At 40.4% G+C, this 25,408-nt stretch overlaps 2 protein-coding genes across 3 annotated transcripts; one reads left to right on the forward strand and one right to left on the reverse strand.

The window, feature by feature from the left end:
• The first annotated feature begins 314 nt into the window (after nucleotides 1-314).
• Nucleotides 315-11,535, forward strand: LOC131235126 (kinesin-like protein NACK1). 2 transcript variants are annotated; one of them, XM_058232261.1, is made up of 15 exons: nucleotides 315-456; nucleotides 1,628-1,920; nucleotides 2,047-2,136; nucleotides 4,147-4,247; nucleotides 4,471-4,584; nucleotides 4,685-4,766; nucleotides 5,043-5,110; nucleotides 5,217-5,276; nucleotides 5,404-5,528; nucleotides 7,203-7,401; nucleotides 7,507-7,638; nucleotides 8,508-8,576; nucleotides 8,668-9,612; nucleotides 10,437-10,759; nucleotides 11,058-11,535. In XM_058232261.1, the coding sequence occupies exons 2-15, from the start codon at nucleotides 1,674-1,676 to the stop codon at nucleotides 11,380-11,382; spliced, it is 2,880 nt and encodes a 959-aa protein (XP_058088244.1). In that variant the 5' UTR covers nucleotides 315-456; nucleotides 1,628-1,673; the 3' UTR covers nucleotides 11,383-11,535. The 2 variants fall into 2 exon arrangements, with proteins under 2 accessions (XP_058088244.1, XP_058088245.1); XM_058232262.1 differs by having other exon boundaries at nucleotides 342-460.
• A 1,084-nt stretch (nucleotides 11,536-12,619) lies between these two features.
• On the reverse strand, nucleotides 12,620-16,751 carry LOC131235271 (putative glutamine amidotransferase GAT1_2.1). The gene is made up of 4 exons (XM_058232406.1): nucleotides 16,507-16,751; nucleotides 14,213-14,937; nucleotides 13,598-13,804; nucleotides 12,620-13,067 (listed from the first exon to the last, which is right to left on the reverse strand). Exons 1-4 carry the CDS (start codon nucleotides 16,592-16,594, stop codon nucleotides 12,834-12,836), a joined length of 1,254 nt encoding a protein of 417 aa, XP_058088389.1. The 5' UTR covers nucleotides 16,595-16,751; the 3' UTR covers nucleotides 12,620-12,833.
• Between the last annotated feature and the right edge of the window lie 8,657 nt (nucleotides 16,752-25,408).

Raw genomic sequence — 25,408 nt, forward strand, 5'->3', positions numbered from 1 at the left:
TATCCTCGCAGAAATATGGCCCACATGATATGATGTGACGTATGTGCCACGTAGTTTAACATGTGTTTCCACCAAGTGATTGACTCGGATCTTTTACACGTATGCAACTTTGGCGTGTGTGCATCGTTCAACCTCTTCAATATCTCCTCGCGCGAATCTCCATAGCATTCCATATCTCGATATTATCATCGAAATCGGCGATATAACAAAAAAAAAAGGATAAAAAAGAAAAAAAGGAGAACAAAAGGAAAAGGAACTAGCCGTTGCGAATTCAAACAACGTAAAAATACCGTTTAAACCCGAGATCTCAAAAATCTCTGTCCCTGTAACGCTCCTCTCTCTCTCTCTCTCTCTCTCTCTCTCTCTCTCTCTCTCTCTGTAATAAACCCATCTTCCTCGCACTGCAAGAACCCTCTTCCATTGCAAGAATTCCTACTTCTCAGCTTCGCCATTTCTGTGAGTATTTTTCTTATCTTACTGTGATTTTTTATTATTATTGTTTTTTTTTTCTTTCAGGTGATCTTTTGTTGCTTAAAAGATTAAAAAGGAAACCCACATTTCTCTCTCTTTCCTTTTTAATTTATTTGATTTTTCTCTTTCTTTTCTTCGATGCCATCACAGAATTTCAGAATCCCAGTTCTTCGATTGTTTTAGATAAAAACAGGGGCAATTTATTTTGATAAAGATTCATAAGCCGAAATGGAACAAATGTGAGATCCGGACCATTCATCAGGAGGAGCCCACAAAAAATGTGCCTTGGCCCAAATATCTGGCCATTCTACTCATCGGTGGAACACACATTAAGAGAAAAAAGGGATAGCCAATAAGGAAGGATGAGCAATGGTTCCAATTCAACATATGCACGTGTTCCACCCGACGAGTAGATCGGTCTGATCTGTAGGCTAGCTTCTGCATTTTCCATGGGACCCAGATGATCAATGGACCAGATTTTTTGCATGTAGGCAAAACAAAACTTGGACGGCTAATAAAGAAGGATAATCAATTTTTCACATTCAGCCATGCCTGTGTTCCTCCCCAAAAAGGGCACTGGTTTGATCTTCAGGTTAGCGGTGCATTCTCCATGGGACCCACATGATCAACGGACCAGATTTGTTGCATGTAGGCAAAAAGGAGACATCTAATAAAGAAGGTTAATCAATTGTCCACATTCAAAATTTGCATGACCTGTAGGCTAGCTGTGCATTCTCCATGGGACCCACTTGACTGATAGACCAGATTTCTTTCATGTGGGCAAAAAATGGACAGTTAATACAGAAGATAATCAATGGTCCACATTCGACTATGCTTGTGCTCCAACCAATGAGGGCACTGGTTTGATCTTATGGCTAGCTGTACATTCTCCATGGGACCTACATGATCAATGGATCAGTCTGATCTGTAGGCTAGCTTGTACAATTCCCCACTGAACCCGTATGATCGCAGGATTAGATCTCTTACATGTATGCTTCATATGGGAGATTTATATGGGTGCATTTCCGCCAATAGAATTCAGTTTGAAATTGATCTATCATGTTTTTTTACTTCATTTTTTAATGATTTCTGTTACCCTTTTAATGCTGCCGATGTTTCTGCTGAATACTGATAAAAGTCAGATGGTGTCTCCCAGAATTTTTTTCTAGGACTTGGATCAGTTGTATATATAACTTACAAGAATGGCTGTTGGAGCTCCAAGTACCCCTGCTTCAAAGATGGATGGTAGCAGGACACCAGCATCTACCCCTGGCGGGTTCAAGTCCAAAGCTCGCGAGGAGAAGATTTTTGTCACTGTCCGCGTAAGGCCTCTGAGTAGGAAAGAACAGATAGTGAAGGACCAAGTCGCATGGGAATGTGCTGACGATCACACCATCCTGTTTAAAGAGTCCCAGGAGCGCTCAAGTGCTCCGACCTCTTATACTTTTGGTAATTCTGAGAAATCCAATCTCCTTATGATTTCTTTGGTTTAGCGACAGTTGTAATATTAGGTAAGTAGAGAAAATAAGCAAAAGAACTTATGGTTGGAAGATGTTTGTTCTGTTCTATTTCCAGATAGAGTGTTCGGGCCAGCGTGTTTGACTGAGAAAGTGTATGCTGAAGGAGCAAAAGACGTCGCGCTATCAGCACTGAAGGGCATCAATGGTAATATTTCTAAAGATTGTGTTTTTAATTTGGGGGATGATCCAGTGCCATTCTCAGGTGCGTGGGAGTTTCTGTGCTATCATGTTGTTTATCTAATGCATCTGGATTGTCCATTCAGTGGGTCCAATAGCGAATGGGCCATAGACCAAAATCACTATGATTGGATGATCCTAACTCTTGCATTTAGTACCTAGTTTAAAAAATCATCTAGTCCACTCAACTTGATTGTGTTTCAAGTTGTCTTACAGTTTTTTCAGTTTCTTTTTTAAAAAAATCGAGTTTATAATTTTTCATTCTTCAAGTCTTTCCAAGGTTGTGTAAGGTTGTCTATTAAAATTTTTCCGTTCTTATTGAGTTATACATTTTATAAGGTATTTCTATCATCATCATCATCCAAGCCTTATCCCTATTAATTTCAGTTATAATATATTTCAATGTTTAAAAATAAATTAATAATTATTGAGCTTTTACTTTATATAGTTCTTTTTTTTCAAGTTTAGGCCGACTCTTCGAGTCAACTAAACTTGATGGACTTTTGAGTTGGATTTTTGGGTTTCCATGCCAAACCATGGTTCATATGGACACTAAAAAAATGACATTTAGCAATGGCTCATGCTAAGGGGGCATTTGGATCGTAAGTTACTTAAGATAAGCTACTTATGAGTTATGACTCAAGTAGCTTATCTTTGTTTCTACTTATTAAGCTGAACTGATTAAGTAACTTTAAGTAAAAAAGTTACTTATAATTGATCTTAAACCAAACTTACTTATCTCAAATAAGTTACTTATCTACTCTGTAAGTAGAAAAAGTAACTTATCTGGTGGTATTGAAAAGGGCCCTATGTTGAGTTTATGGCTGTCTTTGAACCAACTCAACTGGGTGGACTTTTGAGTCAAGTCCAGTTTTTGGATTTCCAAACCATGATTCTAATGGACACTAGAGCATGAAATTTAGCAATGGCTCACGCCCAATGAGAAAAAGGTGCTTTGAGTTTTCTTCGATTTATGGCCGAGTCTTTGAGTCAACTCAACTGCATGATGGACCTCAAGTCAAGTCAAGTTTTTTTGTTTTCTTCGATTTATGGCTGAGACTTTGAGTCAACTCAACTGCATGATGGACCTCAAGTCAAATCAAGTTTTTAGGTTTTCCAAACCATGGTTCAAATGGATGCTAGAAGATGAAATTTAGCATTGGTTCACACTCAATGAGAAAAAGTTACTTGAGACTCATTTCGAATTTATAGCCAAGTCTTCAAGTCAACTCAACCGTGGACATTCGAGTCAAGTTGAGATTTTGGGTTATCAAAGGATGGTTCAAATGGACACTAGAAGATAAACTTTAGCAGTGGCTCACACTAGATGAGGAAAGGTTACTGTTGATTTTTATTTTTTTCTGAAATTTATGACCTAGTTTTCGATTCAACTGAACTGCCTGGACTTTCAAGTCAGGTCGAATTTTGGTTTTCCAAACCATGGTTCAAATGGATGCTAGAAGATGAAATTTAGCAGAGGATGGTTCAAATGGACACTAGAAGATAAACTTTAGCAGTGGCTCACACTAGATGAGGAAAGGTTACTGTTGATTTTTATTTTTTTCTGAAATTTATGACCTAGTTTTCGATTCAACTCAACTGCCTGGACTTTCAAGTCAGGTTGAATTTTGGTTTTCCAAACCATGGTTCAAATGGATGCTAGAAGATGAAATTTAGCAGCGGTTCACACTTAATGAGAAAAAATAATTTTTTTGATTAAATGGTAAGGATTTTCTAGTCAAGATTGAATTTTTGGTTAGCTGCCAATCAGTGGCACAGCCTGTTAGGATGATCGAACCTTGTCCTCATGCCACAATTATGGTCAATAACATGGAGGCACAGTAGCTGTCATGCCAACGAAGATATATTGGAAATTGGATCAGTTCCCATTAATCTTTTTTTTCCCCCCACACAATAACTGATTTAACCATGTATGTAACTTTCATGGTTTTCCATTGTTTTTTTTGTTCTATGGCAGCGACTATCTTTGCTTATGGTCAGACAAGCAGTGGAAAAACTTACACGATGAGGGGAATCACAGAATGTGCTATAAATGATATATATCAATATATATGCAATGTAAGTTAGATGTATAATCTCTGTTTTTATTCTCACCTGTTTTGGTTGTGTATCCGGCGTCTTGTTTATGCGGTACAAATCAATGTTTCTTTGCTTCTTCTTTTGGGTCTAGTATTTCATGTTTCGTCATTACTAATCAAAGACAGGCGTTAAAGGTGGGGAGAAATTTCATGGAAGTTTAGATTCCCTCACTAATTTTTGTGTTCTTTTGGCATGGTCACAGACTCCACAGAGAGATTTTACTATAAAGATATCTGCATTGGAGATATACAATGAGATAGTTCGGGACCTACTACATCCAGACTCTGGCCCACTTCGGCTCTTGGACGACCCAGAGGTATTTATATATGGACCAATCTCGTCATGATAAGGGTTTGAGGCTTTTTGTTTTGTTTTTTCTTTGTCTAGGCTTATCTCAATTTCTTTTATGAATGCAGAAAGGGACGGTGGTAGAAAAGCTGGTCGAACAAACTGCCAACAACAGCCGTCATTTGCAGGAATTGATTAGCATGTGTGAAGGTAATCTTATGGCTCAACATAGCATATTTGTGGGGTGTTTGATTTGAGTGCATCAGGTGGGCAGCCTGATTTTCAACAGCAGATGTTTTAGAACCAATTGCCAGAGGTCCACATTCAACCTGCACATTTGGCTAACTCTACGAAATGGGCTAGCATGATTTTCAGCTCACATCATCTTTAATTGTGGTGTCCATCTGATGTGCAATTGATAAGTCCCATTAGCATGATGGGATGGTTTTAAAGTCGAACGACTAAACTAATATGTCTGTTTTGCAGCACAAAGGCAGGTGGGTGAAACTGCCCTGAATGATGTGAGCTCCAGGTCACATCAAATCATAAGGCTGGTGAGATTGATGGTCATTATTGTTTTGTTAATAGAGGCTGGCACATTATATTATGTAAAAGATTCTAGCAATAAGGCTTAGTTATCATTTTTTGGTGAAAATGCAGACCATAGAAAGTAGCCTACGTGAAAATTCAGGGTGTGTAAAGTCCTTTGTTGCGAACCTTGTAAGTACATCTTCCATTGTCCTAACGCCAAATATTGTGATGGATTTTATACATTCCATTGTCCTAACGCCAAATATTGTGATGGATTTTATACATTCAAAAAATCTGAACTGCTGGATTTCTACAGAACCTCGTGGATCTTGCGGGAAGTGAAAGAGCATCCCAGACGCATGCAGACGGGGCGAGGCTCAAGGAAGGTTCACACATTAATAAGAGTTTGCTGACTCTAACGACAGTGATCAGAAAGCTCAGGTCAGCAATTTTAGACAACTTTTTTATAGAACTTAATGAGGCTTATATATTCAGAGAGAGAGAGAGAGAGAGAGAGAGAGAGAGAGAGAGAGCGCTCTATGCTGAGTATTGCAAATGAAGATGCGGTTACTCATGTTTTCAATGCTCTATGCCGAGTATTGCAAATGAACACGCAAGTACAAATATACACCATATATATGTTTTCAATGCTCTATGCCGAGTATTGCAAATGAACACGCAGGTACAAATATACACCATATGTATGTGTTTCTTTTTCGTTGCACATATATATGTTCTGTGGCCTGGAAAAAGACCTGTCCAGTTATCAGGTGGGGCAACATGTACGTCAAATGCCGCACCCAACGGATGGACTAGATCTCTCACACATCCCACATTGTGAAGAGTGGATAGTTGTGCTCGGAATTCGACGTCTCCCAAGGAGGCCCTGATCAAGTAAAAATGAACTAGTTTGTTACAAATATAAGCAATTTAGCTACTTGATTCAAAGTTGCAATAGAGAGATAAGAATACAAAGATGGTCAAGTGAATGGTTGAAATTAGAAGATGTCATTTAAATTTCTCATTTCCATTTTACAGTACTGAGTTTATTTCTAAAAGATAGGACTTTTGTTGTGTTATAACAAATCTAATCTGAACTCTGGGAAACACACAATGTGTTTGGATGCCAAACTAAATGAGGGGAGAGTTGTTTTCTTTTTTTTACCCTTCTAGATAGAAGATAAGAATACAAAGACGGTCAAGTGAATGGTACCCTTCTAGATAGAAGATAAGAATACAAAGACGGTCAAGTGAATGGTTGAAATTAGAAGATGTCATTTAAATTTCTCATTTCCATTTTACAGTACTGAGTTTATTTCTAAAAGATAGGACTTTTGTTGTGTTATAACGAATCTAATCTGAACTCTGGGAAACACACAATGTGTTTGGATGCCAAACTAAATGAGGGGAGAGTTGTTTTCTTTTTTTTACCCTTCTAGATAGAAGATAAGAATACAAAGATGGTCAAGTGAATGGTACCCTTCTAGATAGAAGATAAGAATACAAAGACGGTCAAGTGAATGGTTGAAATTAGAAGATGTCATTTAAATTTCTCATTTCCATTTTACAGTACTGAGTTTATTTCTAAAAGATAGGACTTTTGTTGTGTTATAACGAATCTAATCTGAACTCTGGGAAACACACAATTTGTTTGGATGCCAAACTAAATGAGGGGAGAGTTGTTTTCTTTTTTTTACCCTTCTAGATAGAAGATAAGAATACAAAGACAGTCAAGTGAATGGTTGAAATTAGAAGATGTCATTTAAATTTCTCATTTCCATTTTACAGTACTGAGTTTATTGCAAATGCATTTAGTTTGGCTTCCGAACACATTGTGTGTTTCCCGGAGTTCAGATTAGACTTGTTATAACACAAAAAAAGTCCTATCTTTTAGAAATAAAGTTGGAAATTCAGTTAGTTATGAAGTCGGTATTGCTTATGATACAATATACTTCACAATAATGAATTGGTTATAACTAATTCATGTGAGAAGAGAAGAAAACATTAGAAATATAATCAGCCAGAACTAGTCTTGTTTTGGTTTTGTTAACTTGTAAATGTACTTCGGTGGATTTGTTTGGATGTTCTCCTAATGGAGTTCTTTTCTGCTTGCAGTGTCGGGAAAAGAAGCGAACATATACCCTACCGAGATTCGAAGCTCACACGTATATTGCAGCTCTCGCTTGGTGGGAATTCTCGGACTGCCATCATCTGTACAATGAGCCCAGCACTGAGGCATGTTGAACAGTCGCGGAACACTCTCTCCTTTGCAACCCGAGCCAAGGAAGTCACAAACAGCGCCCATGTGAACATGGTATCATCTTTTGGATCATTCTTGTATGCTTTCTTTTTTACTTATTATTATTTTTTTTAAATATTTGTTATCAATGCCATAGTTGCTGCTTTTGTATTCAATCAGGTTGTTTCGGACAAGCAATTGGTGAAACATCTACAGAAGGAAGTAGCCAGGCTTGAAGCAGAACTACGAACACCAGAACCATCTTCATGTACGGAAGCTTTGTTGATAGAAAAAGACATGAAGATTCAGAAGGTACGACTAGTATATATGCCACTAACAATTGAAGTTTTATATATAACTTGTACTAAATATTATATTATATATAATATAATATTTTAGCTTGAGCTCATTGAACCAGAAGAGATGAGAAATGCTGTTAGTGCACATGGAATTTCCTAAACACTAATTCATACGAGCAACCAGGGGAGGAAGAATGACCTCTTCTATGTGGGCTTTTTTTTTTTCTTTTTTTTCTGTTTTTTTGTTTTCACCCTGTGTGCCATGACCATATTTCTAAAACTTGGTGACTCGACTGAAAACTTGGTTGAGTCAACAGGATTTCAACCTAAGTCACTAAGAAACCTGCTGAAAGAGGAGACTCGATACTAACTCGCCAAGACCTGTCAAGTTGGCTCACCAACTCAATGGACTTGATGCAACTCAAAGAGACTCAAACTCGAGCCCACTAGTTGAGTTAAATGGCTTGAGGAGGAAATAAAGGAGAAAAGAAAAACTAAGTGGGAGATGGAATTCAAATGCCTGATCTTGTAGCCAAGTTGTGCACACAATTACCATATCCTAAACAATTTCTTATTAATCTAAATACTTCTTAATCTGATTATTATATAGTGAATCAATTCGAGTTGAGTGTTTGGGTAAACCCAATTCAGTTGAACATCGAGTCGAGTCGAGTCGAGTTTTGGAACTATGGTTCCAACTAAGTGGCCAGATCATCACACTGGCCTGATTTTCTCAGGCCATGGTCAATATTTGGTGGTGTCAGCAGATGGGCAATCAGGCCTTTTGTATATGTTTTCCTTTCGCAGAATGCCATCTGCAATTGGCATTCCTGTAAGAAGATTGCACCCATAGAACTGATCATTTCTGCTCTGTGATTGCAGTTGGAAACGGAAGTAGAACAGCTAAGGCGACAACTTGAAATGCAGAGGAAAGCACATGAGGAGCAGCCAGTATTCTCCTTTTCCGTCTCTTTTAATCCATTCCTTTGACAATCTTTTATGTATCTGTCTCTCTTATTTTCATCCGACGTTTCTTCTCCAGGGATTGAACCCGTTCGACTCACCTCGTCCTGTAGCCAAATGCCTCTCGTTTTCCGGTCTATCATCTCCAAACAATGATATCAAAGGGCTCGTCCGGGGTGACAAAGCTCGTAAAACGATGGGAAGGCAGACCTTGAGGCAATCGGCTGCTGCTCCATTCACGCTTGTGCATGAAATCCGCAAGCTTGAGCAGCTGCAAGAGCAGCTTGGTGAAGAAGCGAACCGAGCTCTTGAAGTGCTACAGAAAGAAGTCGCGTGCCATAGGCTAGGAAACCAAGATGCAGCTGAGACCATTGCAAAACTGCAGGCTGAAATTAGAGAAATGCGGACGGTTAAGTCCTTAACAAAGAGTGTCAATGGCATTGGGGAGATGGGTATCAACCAGAGCGTTAGCGCAAACCTCAAGGAAGAGATCACAAGACTTCATTCGCAAGGAAACACCATCGCCAATCTCGAAGAACAGCTTGAGAGCGTCCAAAAGTCAATAGATAAGCTTGTAATGTCACTCCCAAGCAATAACCAATTAAACGAGCCGACACCCAAATCACATAATCAATTGAAGAAGAAGAAAGTACTTCCGTTGGCTTTGAGTAATAATGGCAACATGAATCTTATAAGGTATCCATGCTCTCCTCTCTCGTCATCTAGGCAGGTTTTGGAGTGTGAAACTGAGAACAAGGCTCCAGAGAGCGACGACATTGTGTTGGCGGAGACGTTGAATGGTTCCGAGAAAGCAACGCCAACCAAGAGCGAAGATGGTGGGGATGTGTCATCGAGGGAGAGCACGCCGTGCTACAAGCGTTCGAGCTCTGTCAACATGCGGAAAATGCAGAAGATGTTTCAAAATGCAGCTGAAGAGAATGTTCGTAGCATTCGGGCATACGTTACTGAACTGAAAGAGCGGGTCGCAAAGCTGCAGTACCAGAAGCAGCTCCTTGTTTGCCAGGTTTGCTCCTGTTGTGTTTGTCCTAGACTGAAGTTGATAAATGCGAGGTATTGCATGACCAGGATCTTCATGGCATGCATGCCAACATGGAATACTTGTGCAAGATCCAGGCCATTCATAAAGTAGGCAGTCCGTGGACATGCCCTGGACTGAAACTAACGCATGAGAGCCAACATCAATTCAGTCCACAGCATGTTTTACAGTGAGCTGCAGCTGAACATGTATAAGAAAATGGCATCCATATGAAACAAACATGCATCATGACCTGATGATTGGACCGACATCGACGTTACTCCAAACACCAGGCCATTCATAAAGTAGGCAGTCCCTGGACTGAAACTACCGCATGAGAGCCAACATCAATTCAGTCCACAGCATGTTTTACAGTGAGCTGCAGCTGAACATATATAAGAAAATGGCATCCATATGAAACAAACATGCATCATGACCTGATGATTGGACCGACATCGACGTTACTCCAAACACCAGGCCATTCATAAAGTAGGCAGTCCCTGGACATGCCCTGGACCAAAACTAACGCATGAGAGCCAACATCAATTCAGTCCACGGCATGTTTTACAGTGAGCTGCAGCTGAACATGTATAAGAAAATGGCATCCATATGAAACAAACATGCATCATGACCGGATGATTGGACCGACATCGACGTAACTCCAAACTGATGAATAGCTCGGATTTTGTAGTGTTCTACATCTTCTTCGAGAAAATCTCCTTTTAACAAGGCTCATTGATTTTGTTTTTCAGTGCCTGATATTCCATATGCAGTCCTTATGTTGCGTATCTTTAACATGTTTATTTCATTAGGTGCTGGAATTAGAAGCCAATGAAGGCGCAGGATGCGAGATGGAGGGCGACGAGGATGCATCTGAGCTACAGAAATCACCAGCATCGTGGCACTGCATGTTCATGGAACAAAGGCAGCAGATCATTCAGTTGTGGGACGTTTGTTATGTGTCCATCGTACACAGAACACAGTTCTACATGCTATTCAAGGGTGACCCAGCTGATCAGATCTATATGGAAGTGGAACTTCGGCGCTTGACTTGGTTGCAGCAGCACCTGGCAGAGCTCGGAAATGCCAGCCCAGTCCACTTCGGAGATGAGCCCACAGTTTCATTATCATCAAGGTACATCTTCATTCTTAGCAGTTGTTCAAAATGAGTTTTGCTACAACCCCACATTACTCCGGCAAACGCAACACTACACTGGCCATGTGTGTAAGACATCCGAACCTTGCGTCAGGTGGGCTGCGCTGTGTCGATTGAACTTCAACAACCTTTCATCAGATGTGCCCTGTTGTGTGTGTGTGGATCCAACTCTACCTGTTATACTGGGGCTGACCTAACCTGATATACTGGGCCATCGGAGCTTGACCCGGTACATCAACTGACTTCTCTAACCCCAATTCGGTTTTCCTATTTGCAGTAAGCGAGCGCTGAAGCATGAGAGGGATTTCCTTGCAAAGCGGATGAACTCAAGGTTGACGGAAGAGGAGCGAGAACTCTTATACATCAAATGGGATGTCCCACTTGATGCAAAGCAGCGGAAGCTGCAGCTTGTAAGCAAGTTGTGGACGGATCCTAACGATGCAGAGCATATCAAGGACAGTGCAGAGATCGTAGCCCGGTTGGTTGGTTTTGGTGAAGGTGGGAATGCGAAGGAGATGTTTGAGCTGAACTATGCGATCCCAGCAGGCAGGAAGCCGTGGCTTCTTGGGTGGAATCCGATTTCGAACCTTCTACATCTGTAAGAAGAAGATCTTTGTACATAAATGAACCATATGGGAGTCCATGTTTGTGATCATCGCTTCTGTTTGCATCTGTAAGAAGATCTTTGTTTTTTTTTAATTTTTGATATTCTCCTGTTGTTCTTTAATGAATAATTCAATTCATTATCTTCTTCATATGGTAGTTTGTTGATTCTTTCTCTGGATTTTCAAGCCATTTTCATTTTCTTGAATTTGGGTTATGTTCTCCCTCGTTGAAAGTATGATAGAAATGCTACGGCGATTCACACGGAGAGAGTGACAAGTCAATTTGCTACAATCTAACCCATCACGTGGAAGATGGGCCAAAAATTTTATTAAAAAATAATAATAATAAATAAATAAATAAATTATCAAGGGTGCCACATGCATACATTGTTCATCGTATTTCAGTGCGGATTTCTGCTGTTTATAGTTGTCTTGTCCTAGAAATAAAGTTTAAAGGTGCGTTTGGATGCACTATCAAATTGAATTGCAATTTGTAGTCAGACCACGATTCAAAGGCTCATTTGAATTCTGGGAAATGCGAATGCCCGCAACTCAGTTCATCCAAGTGCAGCTAGTGACATTGGGAACCAAGGGCAGTGACCTTATCAGACCAACATGACTGAAATGACACCAACGATGTCAGGTCATTGTCTCAAGAAAGAACATAAAAACTGGATTCAAATCTGAGGAAGTTATCTTCCTCTTGAATTGCAAAATGCCTGACTATGCTTTCTATAGAGAAAATCATAGAAATAGTATTCAAGATGGCAGTAGCTCCAAGAATTCTAAGCTGTTTGTTGTACTATAAAGCTGAATTATGCTCATTAACCAAGCTTACAACAGCAGTACCAAAGCCAAATCCATGCAGCAGATCATGGCCATTTTTACCTATGTTTTCAATAAACCAGTTCACTTCCTCGTCTTCCAATTTTTTCTCTATATGCATCAGCAAATGTACGATTTGTTGACGAGGAGGTTCATGTACATGTGGGATCCATGTTTCAGATTCGAACAATTGATATCTGATGGGGCCCAGTATAATGGATCCCAACCTACGGACCGGTATGATGGCCTACAAAATTAGACATTTCAGATGAAATAACACAGCAACAATCCAGATTCGAAGGAAAGTAAGGCCAGAAGAATAGGTTAGCATCCACCAATCTGGGAGCCCAAACATGGGGTGGGCCTCTTAATCTTAATGGGTTATCCAACCCATTGAAAGCACTGTCTGTGACCTCAAAAGATTATTGAATTTCTACAATGAAATGCATCTTAAGCTTAACAACTTTTGAGTTCCCTTTGCAAAGGAATTAAAAAACGAACAAAAAAACAAAATACAAGTAAAAGAAAAGAAAAGGCCCATTCATGTTTCATGTGGGCCCACCTAACGAAAGCTGTCCGTTTCTTCAACAACATTGGAGGAAGAGGCCAACACCAGCTTCATTTCATGAGGCCACGAGCTTTCTCTCCAACACTTCAGAGCAGATCTGCCCCATCATGTGGTAGAATGATAGCAGATCAGATAACTGCTCTATAGACATTTTCCCCATCACAGTCTTTGCTATCATTTCCCTCTGCTCATTCATCTTCAGTCTCTCTAGATACGAACATGCGTTCCTCACCGTCGCACCCATCTGCTTCAATCTATTCTCTTGTTGTACGCTCAATGCCGTGTTCGACTACAACCCAAAACAAAATAGGAAATAATTTAGAAATGAGAACCATCGCAGTTATGCCTATGCACTGTATGTTTTGTATATGTGAAACTATCTGGTAAGAAACGCCCATGGTGAAACATCTTACAGCCACCGATAAATATCAGACCATGATCTCAAATGCCAGAGCATGATCTGAATTGGATGCCACTTGACATAACTACCCCTTAAGAGTCCAAAGCAAGAAAGTGGGACCCACTTCCATTACCATCATATGTTTATGGGATGGTGATAACACTCCATTCAGCAAACTCCTAATGTGGGTGTTTCACAACAAAGGTTCGTGTATGTGTATCCATTTAATACTAATGCCTCCCATCGAGGATCTGACCACGACATGAGGTGGCACTTGATCCTAACAGAGTCAAAGAAAGTGGGGCCTACTTTGATCCAAATCCAATCCTTACTGGATGGCGATAAGATTCAACCACAACATTTTTTTAGGTGTTTCCCAAAGTATAATTCCACTAAATAAATATGTCTAATGGTAATACCTCCAGGAATTCAGCTCCTGCCTCAAGATCCGATTCCTTAGATTGGGGCATTTCGAGCCCAGATGCATACACATCTCTCGCAATTGAAAAACTTCGGACAATGATCTTCCTCTTCTTCTCCAGTTCTTGATCCAGCTTTAGACTCTTTGCTGCAGATGCTGAGCTGTTGACTTTCTGCTGATATGCTATCACTGCCTTCACAAATTCCTGAACAATAATACCAAAGCTCTAATCAAACTCATGCATAAGAAAATTCAGATTCTAGCAATGCTTAACTATATATACATGGAGATGTTACTATGATCTGCACCCAAAAACATCTCCAACTACACATGGCATTTGGTGATTAGGATCCTTGATGGGGTGGATCACCATGTGAATGGGCCATAGCCCAAAAGGCAAATAGATTCCAGTCATTGGACTGCAGTAGCTATTTGATGGTCTGCTCAAAACAGAGCAAAGGTCCAATACAACAGGCTATGTGGATGGGCCATCCACAAGTGGGTCCACCAATCACAGTCCCAATCACCATACAAACTAAATTTCAGTGAGAATGGCACAGCATCAATCTGCTATGAGATTGCACCATAATAGCATTTCTCAAGGGTGTATTACCTGATAGGCAGATGGGCATCCTGGATAATCAAACTCCTCAGTATCTGATCTCCTCATTCTCTCCGGATGGAACTGCAAGCCCATGATAAACTTACCCTCTTCAGGATTATATGCATCGGGATCATAGAACCCTTCAATCAAACCATCCGGTGCAAATGCCATGGGAACAAATCTTTCAGCTAGTCTCTTAACACCTTGATGATGATAGCTATTGACTCTAATTTCCATGTTCCCCTCCAAAGATTCCTTAAACCATGAATGTACTGGGGTGTTCTCGACCACATTCACCGGATGTCTGTGACCGTCATAGTTATCATAGTCCATGTGAATTACCCTCTCCCCCTTGCATTTCTTCAAAAGCTCTTTCTCGACATCTTGATAAAGGGTCCCACCACATGCGACGTTGAGGACTTGGGACCCCCTACAAATGCCCAAGAACGGTATGTTCCTCTCCAAACAAAGCTTCGCAAGCCTCAACTCAATTGAGTCCTTCTCCCGGTCAATAGCAGTATCGCTTGTGTGTAACCGTCTGATCTCTTCCAATTCTTCTTGGGATAGGCCTGATATCTCTGAGTCATAGAGAGATGGGTCGATGTCTTCACCTTCACAGAGGAGGACGCCATGGATGGGCTCGAAGCTTTCAAGTAGCATGTGAACGCCTGCGACTCTGGGAACAATTACGGGCACCGCTCCATAACTTACAATGAGATCAAGGTGGTATTCACCTAAGAAATGAAGATTTCAGTTATCCCTGGTTTTCCTTCTAGTGAAGATGAATTGAAATTTACTTTAAATTATGAAACAAATATATTGAAAATCAGAAATTCTATTGCATTTTTATTTTTTTATTTTTTTTATTTTATTTTTTTTTAATGAGGGAGAAAGGCATACATGTAAGTCAATACCAACCATCCAAAACCCTTCACCGTAGATGAATCACAGCCCCAAAACATAGTGATCAGACAATCTTAACCAACCAATATCAACAGTTGAATTCGACCTGTGATCTTTTTTTTTCTTTTTTTTTTTGGCCATTCCTTTTCATGACTGCCAATTAAATGATTACAATCAACCAATCCTCTTGATTTTCAAGACACACTCCATCCCCCCTGGGCCCACAATTCACATGGTTTCATAGATTTAGTTGATGTACAAGCATGCCACATGTGCAGTGGATGTATCTGGTAGGCTCTGTGGAGCCTGATCATCAGAGATGTACTGTTCACACGGTGTTTTATGTAAACTCTAATTCATCTGGGGTAGTATAAATAGTCCGTTGTGTGTGTGTGTGTGTGTGTGTGTGTGTGTGTGTGTGTGTGAGAGAGAGAGAGAGAGAGAGAGAGAGAGAGCTACTTCTTCTTCTTTTTTGTTCTTTGAGCATGGTGGATCGATGTGAATAAATGTATGTGTTGTGGTTTGCATCTTTTTTTCTAACTTTTTTTTAATTTCAATAATGTTGTGTGTGGTTGAGAAGGGATCTTTCTACTAAGAGTATCACCACCAATTAACCCATGAACAAGAGGCACACATGCATGCCAATCTGATCACCCAAACACCCCAGCATAGATGGATCACTACAGCCTTATCAGACAATCTTAATCAACCAATATCAACTGTTGAACCTGGACCTCATTTTGATCACCACCAGTTGGAGGCCTACCATCATCCAACCAGCTTGATTTTCAATGTATGCTCCATCCCCATTGGTCCAACGATTTGCATAAACGCATGCCGTATGTGACCGATACGAATTAGTGAATTACCCCATTAACAGGAGGCATGCATACATGTACCTCAATCCAACCATTCAAACACCCCATAATAGATGGATCATAGCCCCAAAACACAATGATCGGACAACCAATAGAAACCATTGAATTTGGTCCCACGACCATTCCCATCTTTACCATCGATTTTGACAACCACCAATTGGACGGTTCCAATCCATCGGTCCAACAATTGGGATAGTCTCATTCAACACACATGCAATCCATGCCACATGTACAGTAGACGTGCCACTGCCAATTAGCCCGTCATCAGTATCAAGGGCCTTTTAATCAATTCAATCTCGCATCGCCGATCCAAATCATACAAAACACATATATCAATACACCCAAAATCGTATCGGATTCAACTTCAAACAAACTCACGTAAAATCACGATAAAAAAATCATCGCAACATGCATGTACTTAACAAATAACGATAATTTCCAACGATACAATGGAAAATCGACATCGACATATAACTATAACATCTGAAGAAGAAGAAGAAAGAAACAGAGAAGAAAGCATACCAACGAAATCGACGAACTTGTTCTTACGAACGCTGCGTCGAGAGACAATGAGAACCCTTGGAAGGATGGTAGACAGATCAGAAGCCATGGATGTTGGAGTTGCTTGATTTTTTTTGTTTGGAGAGTTTGGCCTTTCTATCACCCTTTTATAGATATTTTTAGATTAGGGTTTGGCCATTGAAGATTGGATTGTTTAAGGAGAGAGAGAGAGAGAGAGAGAGAGAGAGCTGAGTCCAGATGCATCCATCTAGGCGCCGCGTATGTTTTCTTAATGTGGGCTCTTTTAGTTGTTGGGTTTGACACGTGGCTGACTGGCTTCGTGATTATCTGATGGCACCTCTGTTAAAGTCCGGTCAACGTCGTTGAGTTGTTGCTGAGGTGGATAACCTGCTGAGCTGGAGTCGTTGCCGAGATGGATTGATACTCTGGCATATGCGGATAGGTACTCCACCTGGCGTTGTAAAGGCCCATCATGATTTATGGGTTTATCAACACCGTCCATCCATATTTCCATATCATTTAAAGAAATTTAAGCAGATCCAATGCTTAAATGGACCACAGCAATGGAAGCAGCAGTTACCATACAACCTGTCATAAGGTCGCCTGGACGAAAGCAAGACACAAATATCAGATCCCGCCTCATAATAAATTTTTAATGGTGATCGTTTAATCCCGACTGTGTGGCCCACCTGAGCCTTGGATCTGACTTATTTTTGGACTCGTATCCTATGATATGGAAAAATGGATGGACGGTGATGGTAAACCCATACATCACGGTAGGCCCTTGCTGCCCCGGCCTGTTACGAACTCTGAACGGGCGGGGTGGTACCTACTGCACGTCCCGCTGATGGATGATACGCAGGCGCCGATATATCATACGAGGCAGACATACAATTTAGACTCAACCGGCCAAAATTAAGTTCTATAGCTTGGATGTATAGCAAACCAAAAAAATGACGTTTATATATATATATATATATATATATATATATATGGAGAATATCCAATGGTCCTGATTCAGCAAATCAGTGTGCACGGGTCAGAGGTTTGATTTGATCAACAAAATTCCATTTTGATAACGTGGCTTGAATTGAATTTAAAAAATTTAGGTCACGTATTCGATTTCTGACTGGCTAAGTATCAAGTATTGTACGCTTTCAGAGTATCAAATAATTCCCTGATGTCCGGAGGTATACTTGATGGTTTTAGAAATCAAAGCCGTTCATTGGATGGTATGATCATATCGTGGGCCACATTTGAACATGGACGGTTGGATAATGTTTATTGCTTAATTTCTTTTGTGATTGTTTGTGCCTGGCTTAGTGGACTACCGTGATTATCTTGTGTCTTAGAATCTAGACAGAAGGTTACACCTGAAGAGCGGCTTGGATCTCTTGAGGTAGCACGTGCGGAGAGTACACTGTCTGGGAGCGTCCAGGTTTTGATGGCCCAATGCGTGCATCCTGCAATCGAAGAACTGGATCCAGACCGTTCAGATAGTTTCTCTACAGAAGGATGGCGAACAGTTGAAAAAATCAATTTGATTGTACAAAGATGAAGAGGCTGGGTTCGAAACCCATAGGTGGTTAAATCCCACCACGGCGTGCGTGGGTGTGTGGCAGGTGCGTGTGTAGAAATAAATAAATAAATAAATAAATAAATAAATAAATAAAATAGAGGCTGTTAAAAGATATTTGAGTAGTATTGTATAGTCCACCCGGCTTACATTGGTAGAACCCGGCCGGATCCACCGAAAACGTGACCCTCTAGCTAAGTCCTGGTGCGGGTGGTACCTGAGCCGCGCCCATGCAAAATATGGGCCGCCAGATTGATGCATGAATAAACAACCGTTCCATATTATCAGCCGTCCAAGCTGCCGTTGCATGTTAGACACGTGGGCGACAAGCGATTGCTTTGACGGGCGCGGATTGGATACTGATAGGTTGAGTAGCGAGACTCGCTACTGAACTGACGTCACCAAGTTCTGTGGCCCCACCATGATGTATATTTTGTATCCACGCCGTCCATCCATCTGGAGAGAACATTTTAGTATAAAATCCAAAGAATGAGTTACATACAAAGCTCCAGTGGACCCCATTACAGAAAACAGTAGGATGGGAGAGTGACACCACCGTTAAAAACTTTTAAAGGCCACAAAAGTTCTCATAAAGCTAGTATTTGTGTTTTCCCTTCTTTAATGTCTTTGTTAACTTTTGAAGAGGTTGGATTTCGAAAAAACATCATGGTGGGTCTTAAGAAGGTTTCAACGGTGGGCATTAATCTTCCGCTGTTTTCTGTGGTGGGGTCCACTAAAGCTTTGGATCTGCCTCATTCTCTGGCTCATGCATTAAAATAATATCTCCAAATGGATGGACGTTGCGGATACAACACAAACATCAACATCATAGTGGGGTCCACAGAACTTGGTGACGTCACTTCAGTAGCGAGACCTGTCAGTATCTAATCCGCGTCCTACTTTGACCGCTACCCTTTCGTTTTCAAGGAAAAGGTGTCACGCGAGTCACCCAATACCCGTGCTCGCTAGTCGTTATCAGCTACCTGAACCGTTCAAACGAACTGATTTTCGGAAAAAGGCCATCTATAACTAAAATGAACAGGTGGACGATTCAGATCATCCAATCGTATTGTTACACTTTGATAGGTGGAAAGTGACTTAGGATAGCATGATTAGCATCTCTCCCCGCACGCTCCAGGAAGTGCAGTGCAGCACTGGAGCTCTATGGGACGCGGATTTCCTGCGAAAGCCTTTCGCATGAGTTCCTGCGCAAGAGTGTTGGGTGGGGCCCGCCTCCATGTTTGTAAGAAATGTACCCCGTTCATCCGTTTTGCGAGCTCATTTTAAGATATTTGGCCAAAAATGAGGTGGATGTAAAAATCAAGCGTGCTACACAATAGGAAATAGTGGGGAATCAACCGTTGAAACATTCTTGTGGACATAAAAGATTTGTCTGCGGCTAAATTTTTTGTATTTTCACTTCATCCCAGTGGTAATGACCTTCTAAACGGTTTGGATGGCATATAAACATCAAGGTGAAGCTCAAGAAGGTTTCAACGGTATGTATTTCTTCCCCAATTTTCCCTCTCGTGTGGCCTAGCTGAATTTTGGATCCACTTAGTTTTTGTTTGATTCTCCTATAATGATCTCTCCAAACGAATGAACGGGGTAGATTTCTCACCAACATGGCTGTGGGCCCCACCAGCACCTCTGCGAAGGAACTTCCTGCGAAAGGCTTATGGCAAGGAATCCGCGTCCATCCCTCTGACGCCAGCCGCGATGTGGGCGGCATCCACTGCGTGCTCAGTTGCGTCACCTCATGTTCACAGTACATAACGTAGTAAGGGGTTTTGTTCGTGTGGAAGTTACAATCCGCACCGTGCATAAGGTGGAACCATATACGTTTGGGCTATATTCCAAAATCCAGCCTAATCCATTACTCAGGTGGGCCACGCAAAAGAGAACAATAGAGGGCATTGGGATCATTAGAAACTTCCAGATAGAATATACTATCCTCCATGTTTTTTATATGCCATCCTAGCCATTCATCAGGTACGAAATCCGCCTCCCCGAGTCCGCACCTAAACCGTTCCCTATGTAGATGACCGGAAACCTCCCACGTGAGCAGCACGTGGAACAAGCGTGTAGAGGCCCATTACACGCAATTTAGTGAAATCTGAATCGTGAAACTTGAATCATTGTACGTCTGTGATTGCATTTGGTAATGAAATTGATACACAACCAACTGATTGATTTGGATATAACCATTCTGTTTTTGGAATTGAAATAGCCTAAACCTGATTGAATCGTGTACATGCGATTAACTGAAATGGAAATGGTTAGGAAAGGGTTGCAGGAGATCTATCAGGGTAGCTGTAAATGGTGGGTCCCATCAATAAACATGAAGGAATTACGTGAAAGAATCCTATCCATCCAAGTGCGTAAGCAATGTTGAGAAGGTTGGATTTTGGAATAGAACCTTCTGGGAAGTTAACAATGCCTCCAAATGTAAGCATCATGATCATCTCCGGGAATGTTTCAATGGTGGACATTTCTGTTCCCGTTGTTTCGTTTGTGGTGGTCCACCTGAGTTTTGGATCTGCAGGATTTTTAAAATTATTTGCTATTATGATCTTTAAAAACATTTGGACGGAGTGGATTTATCATGTACATCTCTGTGGGTCCCATACAACCCCAGCAGTGCACTCTTGGATGGATGGTTATATTTTTGAATGGTCAAAATTGTTTATACAATGGGACCCGTTGTGGATGGATGGGTTAACCTTAAAAAAATAATAATAATAAATAAAATAAAATAAAATTAGACTATTTTAAACACTTGATCAACGGGCCAGGGCTTAGGAAACTAAGGCAAGGCTAGGATAGCCTCAGTCCAACCCTAGCCTGGCCCATTGCAATCCATAATTGGGTTGGTCTAACCCACTCCGGGTGAGCTAGGGTGCATATTTCACTTCATGCTGATGAGATGATCCTAACCCTTTGATGGTAGGCCATTTTGTAGCTGCTTAATTTTAAGCATGGACAGGATAGTATTATCCAACCAAAGCGCTTCTTTAGAACCCACATTGTGTACAGTCCACTCTTCTTCCACTACCATACACGGATGCCATGCGATAATCAGATGGTTTTTAGCATCTACAGCCGAACTGATCATTTTCTATGAATGATATTGTCCACCCACTTTGGCATTTTATTTACTTAACGGTTTGGATTATTGTTGTGAAAGGCAAGTTAGGTGGGCACTTGTTGGTACTAATGAACATAATTGGAAGCGTGGCTTGCGTATGAGTAACGTTATAAACTTTGCAGGGGCATCATGATGTATGTTTCTTATCCACTCTGTCCATCCATTTTTTCAACTCATTTTAAGGAATGATGCAAAAATTTCAACGTATCAAAAGCTCATGTGAACTACAATACAAGAAATAGTAGGATTCAATGTTTACTATTAAAAACTTATTGGCATCATGGAAGTTTAAATAAAAAAGACGTGTTTGTGTTTTCCCTTCATCCATGTCTTTTGTGACCATGGGTCTGCGCTGCATGGCTTAGTGGTACGCAGTCTGTGTTTCAACACTCTGGTCAGGTATAGAGTGCTCATGCGCTGTGGGTGGGTGGGAGAGTGCATGGGGTGTGGATATATGTGTTAAAAAAAAAAAAAAAAAAAAAGTCTATGTGACCTTACGAACAGATTTGATCACAGGCAAACACCACTTTTGTCCTTAGGAAGGCTTCCCAAGTGGACTTAAGTATTCCCACTGTTTCTTGTAGTGTGGTCCACTTGAACTTTGCATATGCTTCAATTTTGGGACCACGCTCTGAAATGAGCTGATGAAATGGATAGATAGTCTAGATATGAGAGATACATCACAGTGGACCCCACAGAGTTTAAGACTGAATTGCTAATTTCAGTGGGCTCCCATAATAGGTCTTAAAATGAGTTTTTTCCTTTCATATAAATGTTATTTCTATTTTTATCATTTTTTGTTTTAACTAAAAATATAATAGACCCAGTCAAGATTTAAGAGGCTTAGCTTCATTATTCTCACTGCTTCCAGTGGTATGGTCTACTTGGGCATTGGATCTACCCCATTTTTTTTGCTCATGCCCTAAAATAATTGACAAAATAAATGGACGGTGTAGATAAAACCCATACATCATGTTGGGCCGCACATATTTTTACTATGCGTAAAATGAGTTTTTTTGAAACACTGTACCTATCGGAAGTGGATGGTGTAGTGAGTAACTCAGTACGCTAAGTGTGGTGAGTAAACTCCGTATTCCATCATTTTACCAGATAATTTCAGGTCCCAGGTCAAAAAATGAAGCATATTCAAAGCTCAAATGGACCACACTATAGGAAATAGTAAGAATTGAACATCTATTCTTGAAAAATTATTAAGGGCCACAAAGGTTTGGGATGAAGAAATTTTTTTATTTTCTATTTTCCCTTTCATCTGTGTTTTTGTGATTTTATGAACAAGTCCGTTGACATATAATCATCATTGTCGGGCCTAACAAGCTTTCAACAGTGGAAATTATTGTTCCCACTATTTCCTGTGCCACGGTGAACTTCACCTTTCGATATGCTTCAGTTTTAGTCTCAACCCCTTAAATGAAAAGGAATGTAAAGTGGATAAACCACATACATTCATGGCGCCCAAAGAGTTTACTTAGTACGATCAGAGCGTACTAAGTAACCAGTATGCAATCCGATTTCTACCATCAACATCATACTAGCATGAAATATCAAAGTCAATAATTATTACTTATTTACACCAAAGTCTCCGTAATTGCAACAAATCAAATAAGCTTTAAGAAGAACTTTTTATTGAATTTATTGGACATTTGTTCCAGAAAGACAAATGTACCTTTTCTGTAGTCCCACTATTTGTGCCAACATGGCATATGAGATCAAGATCCAAGCACTTCATTGAATAGGGACCGTGTAGATGATTCGGTTGAAAATTTCAAGCTTATCTACCCTTTCGCTGGACAATAATGTTAGATACAATCAAAGCTCGCCATTCTTTTTTCAAATATTGTGGCCTAACTGATTACTGACCTGGTTTAAGTCAGATTAAAAAATAAAAAATCTAAAAATGGCACGTGAGAGTAATGGCAGTTCCTTTTTATATGGGTTAGAAGCTGGCTACACTACATAAACACAGACTGTCACGGGATCTGTTGGGACCATAGTCATTGTAGCAGGGGCCATTTTTCAATTATCCGTACTATTTACAATATGGATCTCATAATCAACGGTCATAACAAAAGGAACTCTCATATTTTATTTTTAAACGCTTTAATAGTTTAACATTTTTCTTTTCAATATGGAACATCCACTTAACCGTTTGTTTATAGTCCATTGATCTAAATTTCCGGGTCGTCTAATCTTGATGTTTTTTCGAGGCAACCACTAGTCGTGTATATGCCATCAGATCAACGGCTTGGATCACTGAAAACGACTCCAAAAGAAAACTATTCAGGTGGGCCCCACAAAACTTTGACACAAAGAACTTCCTTTGACAGGTGTTACAGGCAATCTATACGTCTGCAAATGAATACATTAAATCTGGACACCCAATGGGGGCCACACATGATACATGCGTCCTATCCACTCCGTCTACCCTTTTTTTCCAGATCATGTTAGGGCATGAGCCCAAAATTGAAACATATCCATATCTCAAGTGGACCACACCGTAAGAAACAGTGGATTAATGGTACGCCGATGTTTATTTGTCATCCAACCTGTTCATAACGACACACAAGCATGGATGAAGGGAAAACACAAATATCAGCTTGATCCAAAACTTAAGTAGCTTCCAAGAAGTTTTCAATGATATGCATTCAATTCCAACTGTTTCCTATGGTGTGGTCCACTTAAGCATTGGATGTACTTCGATTTTGAAATCATAAGCTAAAATGATCTGGAAAAATGGATGGACAGCACGGATAAGACACATATATCATGGCATGCATTAAATCTAAGCCATTGGCCTTTCACGCCCCTCGGTTCCATAACTTGTGAAGGCATGCGATCTAAGCCATTGGCCTTTCATGCCCCTCGGTTCCAAACTTCACATGATTCACGTTGTAACGTTTTGAATTGGGAAACGGATTGCGTGGTGTGCCACACACTACCAACTTCAGTGGTGTGTTAAAGTCACCAAGTTATATTTATATACACCCCACCATGATATATGTGTTATGTAAACTGTCCTTTAATTTAATTCAGCGACATCTTTTTAGTACACGTGTCAAAAAATAAGAGGATCGAAAGCTAAAGGAGCTGCACCAGAGAGCAGTAGATATAAGAATTACCACCAATGAAACCTTTTTAGGGCCAAACAATGTTTTTTGTCATCCAATCTATTAATAAAGTCACGCACACATATGAAGCGACAAAACAAAATAAATGTAGATTGATCCAAAACTTCTTTTTTAATGGTAAATATTCAATCTCCATTGCTTATAGACGGTTTGGATGTAACACATACAATATGGTGGGATCACATAACTTGGTGACGTCAACGCGTCAACGCACTACCCAGGTCGGTGGTGCGTGGAAAACCAAGCAATCGCTTCCGTTGAATTGTATATGATATATATATATATATATATACACACACGGAAACGCTCACCTGCAAACCAGCTGGTACGTGCTACATACGAACTTTTTTGAGAACCCATTATACGTGACGTGGATCCAAAATCTGAACCGTTCATGTGAAGCAGCACCTCCTGAAACCTCCCAGGCTCAAGTTTTACTTTGATCTAAAACTTTTTTGGGCCATGAAAAATGAAAACAGTTTTCTCCCTTGATTTGCATTTCTCTTTTCTATGGCCCACCAAAATATTAGATCAGGGTGAAAACTTGTCACATGAGGTTTTATAGGATTCCACATCACATGGACCGTTCAGATTAGACACCCATGGCACGTGTGCAAAGGTTCGCACGTGCGTAGGTGCGCAGGGGAGCATGGCTATATATATATATATATATATATATATATATATATATATATATATATATATATATATATGGCCGTACATCCGTATGCGGTTGGCCAACGCAGCGGATTGATATTGAAATCTGATGGGGTAACGTTCAATCGGTTGACTAGGATGTAAGTGGATACCATTTTCGTCTGATCTCCGTCACCACAACGTAGACCCTTGAAAACGAAATTGGTCCACACATCAAGTGGACCAAACGCACAAAACTACGCTTAAATTATAATTAAATTTTAAAATACTTCGTTTTGGATATGCATTTGCTCCCCTGGTTGACTATTCCACTACCTAGTACCTACTATTATTATAAGAAGATGCGGTTTCGAGGCTGTGTTTTTTCTTCCCTTT

The sequence above is a fragment of the Magnolia sinica genome, chromosome 19 (genome assembly GCF_029962835.1).
Source record: "Magnolia sinica isolate HGM2019 chromosome 19, MsV1, whole genome shotgun sequence".
Taxonomy (NCBI): Eukaryota; Viridiplantae; Streptophyta; class Magnoliopsida; order Magnoliales; family Magnoliaceae; genus Magnolia; species Magnolia sinica.

Coding starts and splice junctions, on each gene's coding strand:
- LOC131235126 (XM_058232261.1), top strand. CDS start 1,674: ATGGCTGTTGGAGCTCCAAGTACCCCTGCTTCAAAGATGGATGGTAGC. Junction 4,767..5,042: donor ATTGATTAGCATGTGTGAAG/GTAATCTTATGG, acceptor TCTGTTTTGCAG/CACAAAGGCAGGTGGGTGAA. Junction 5,277..5,403: donor AGTCCTTTGTTGCGAACCTT/GTAAGTACATCT, acceptor GGATTTCTACAG/AACCTCGTGGATCTTGCGGG.
- LOC131235271 (XM_058232406.1), bottom strand. CDS start 16,594: ATGGCTTCTGATCTGTCTACCATCCTTCCAAGGGTTCTCATTGTCTCT. Junction 14,938..16,506: donor CAAGTTCGTCGATTTCGTTG/GTATGCTTTCTT, acceptor TTCATTTCTTAG/GTGAATACCACCTTGATCTC. Junction 13,805..14,212: donor GATGCCCATCTGCCTATCAG/GTAATACACCCT, acceptor ATTATTGTTCAG/GAATTTGTGAAGGCAGTGAT.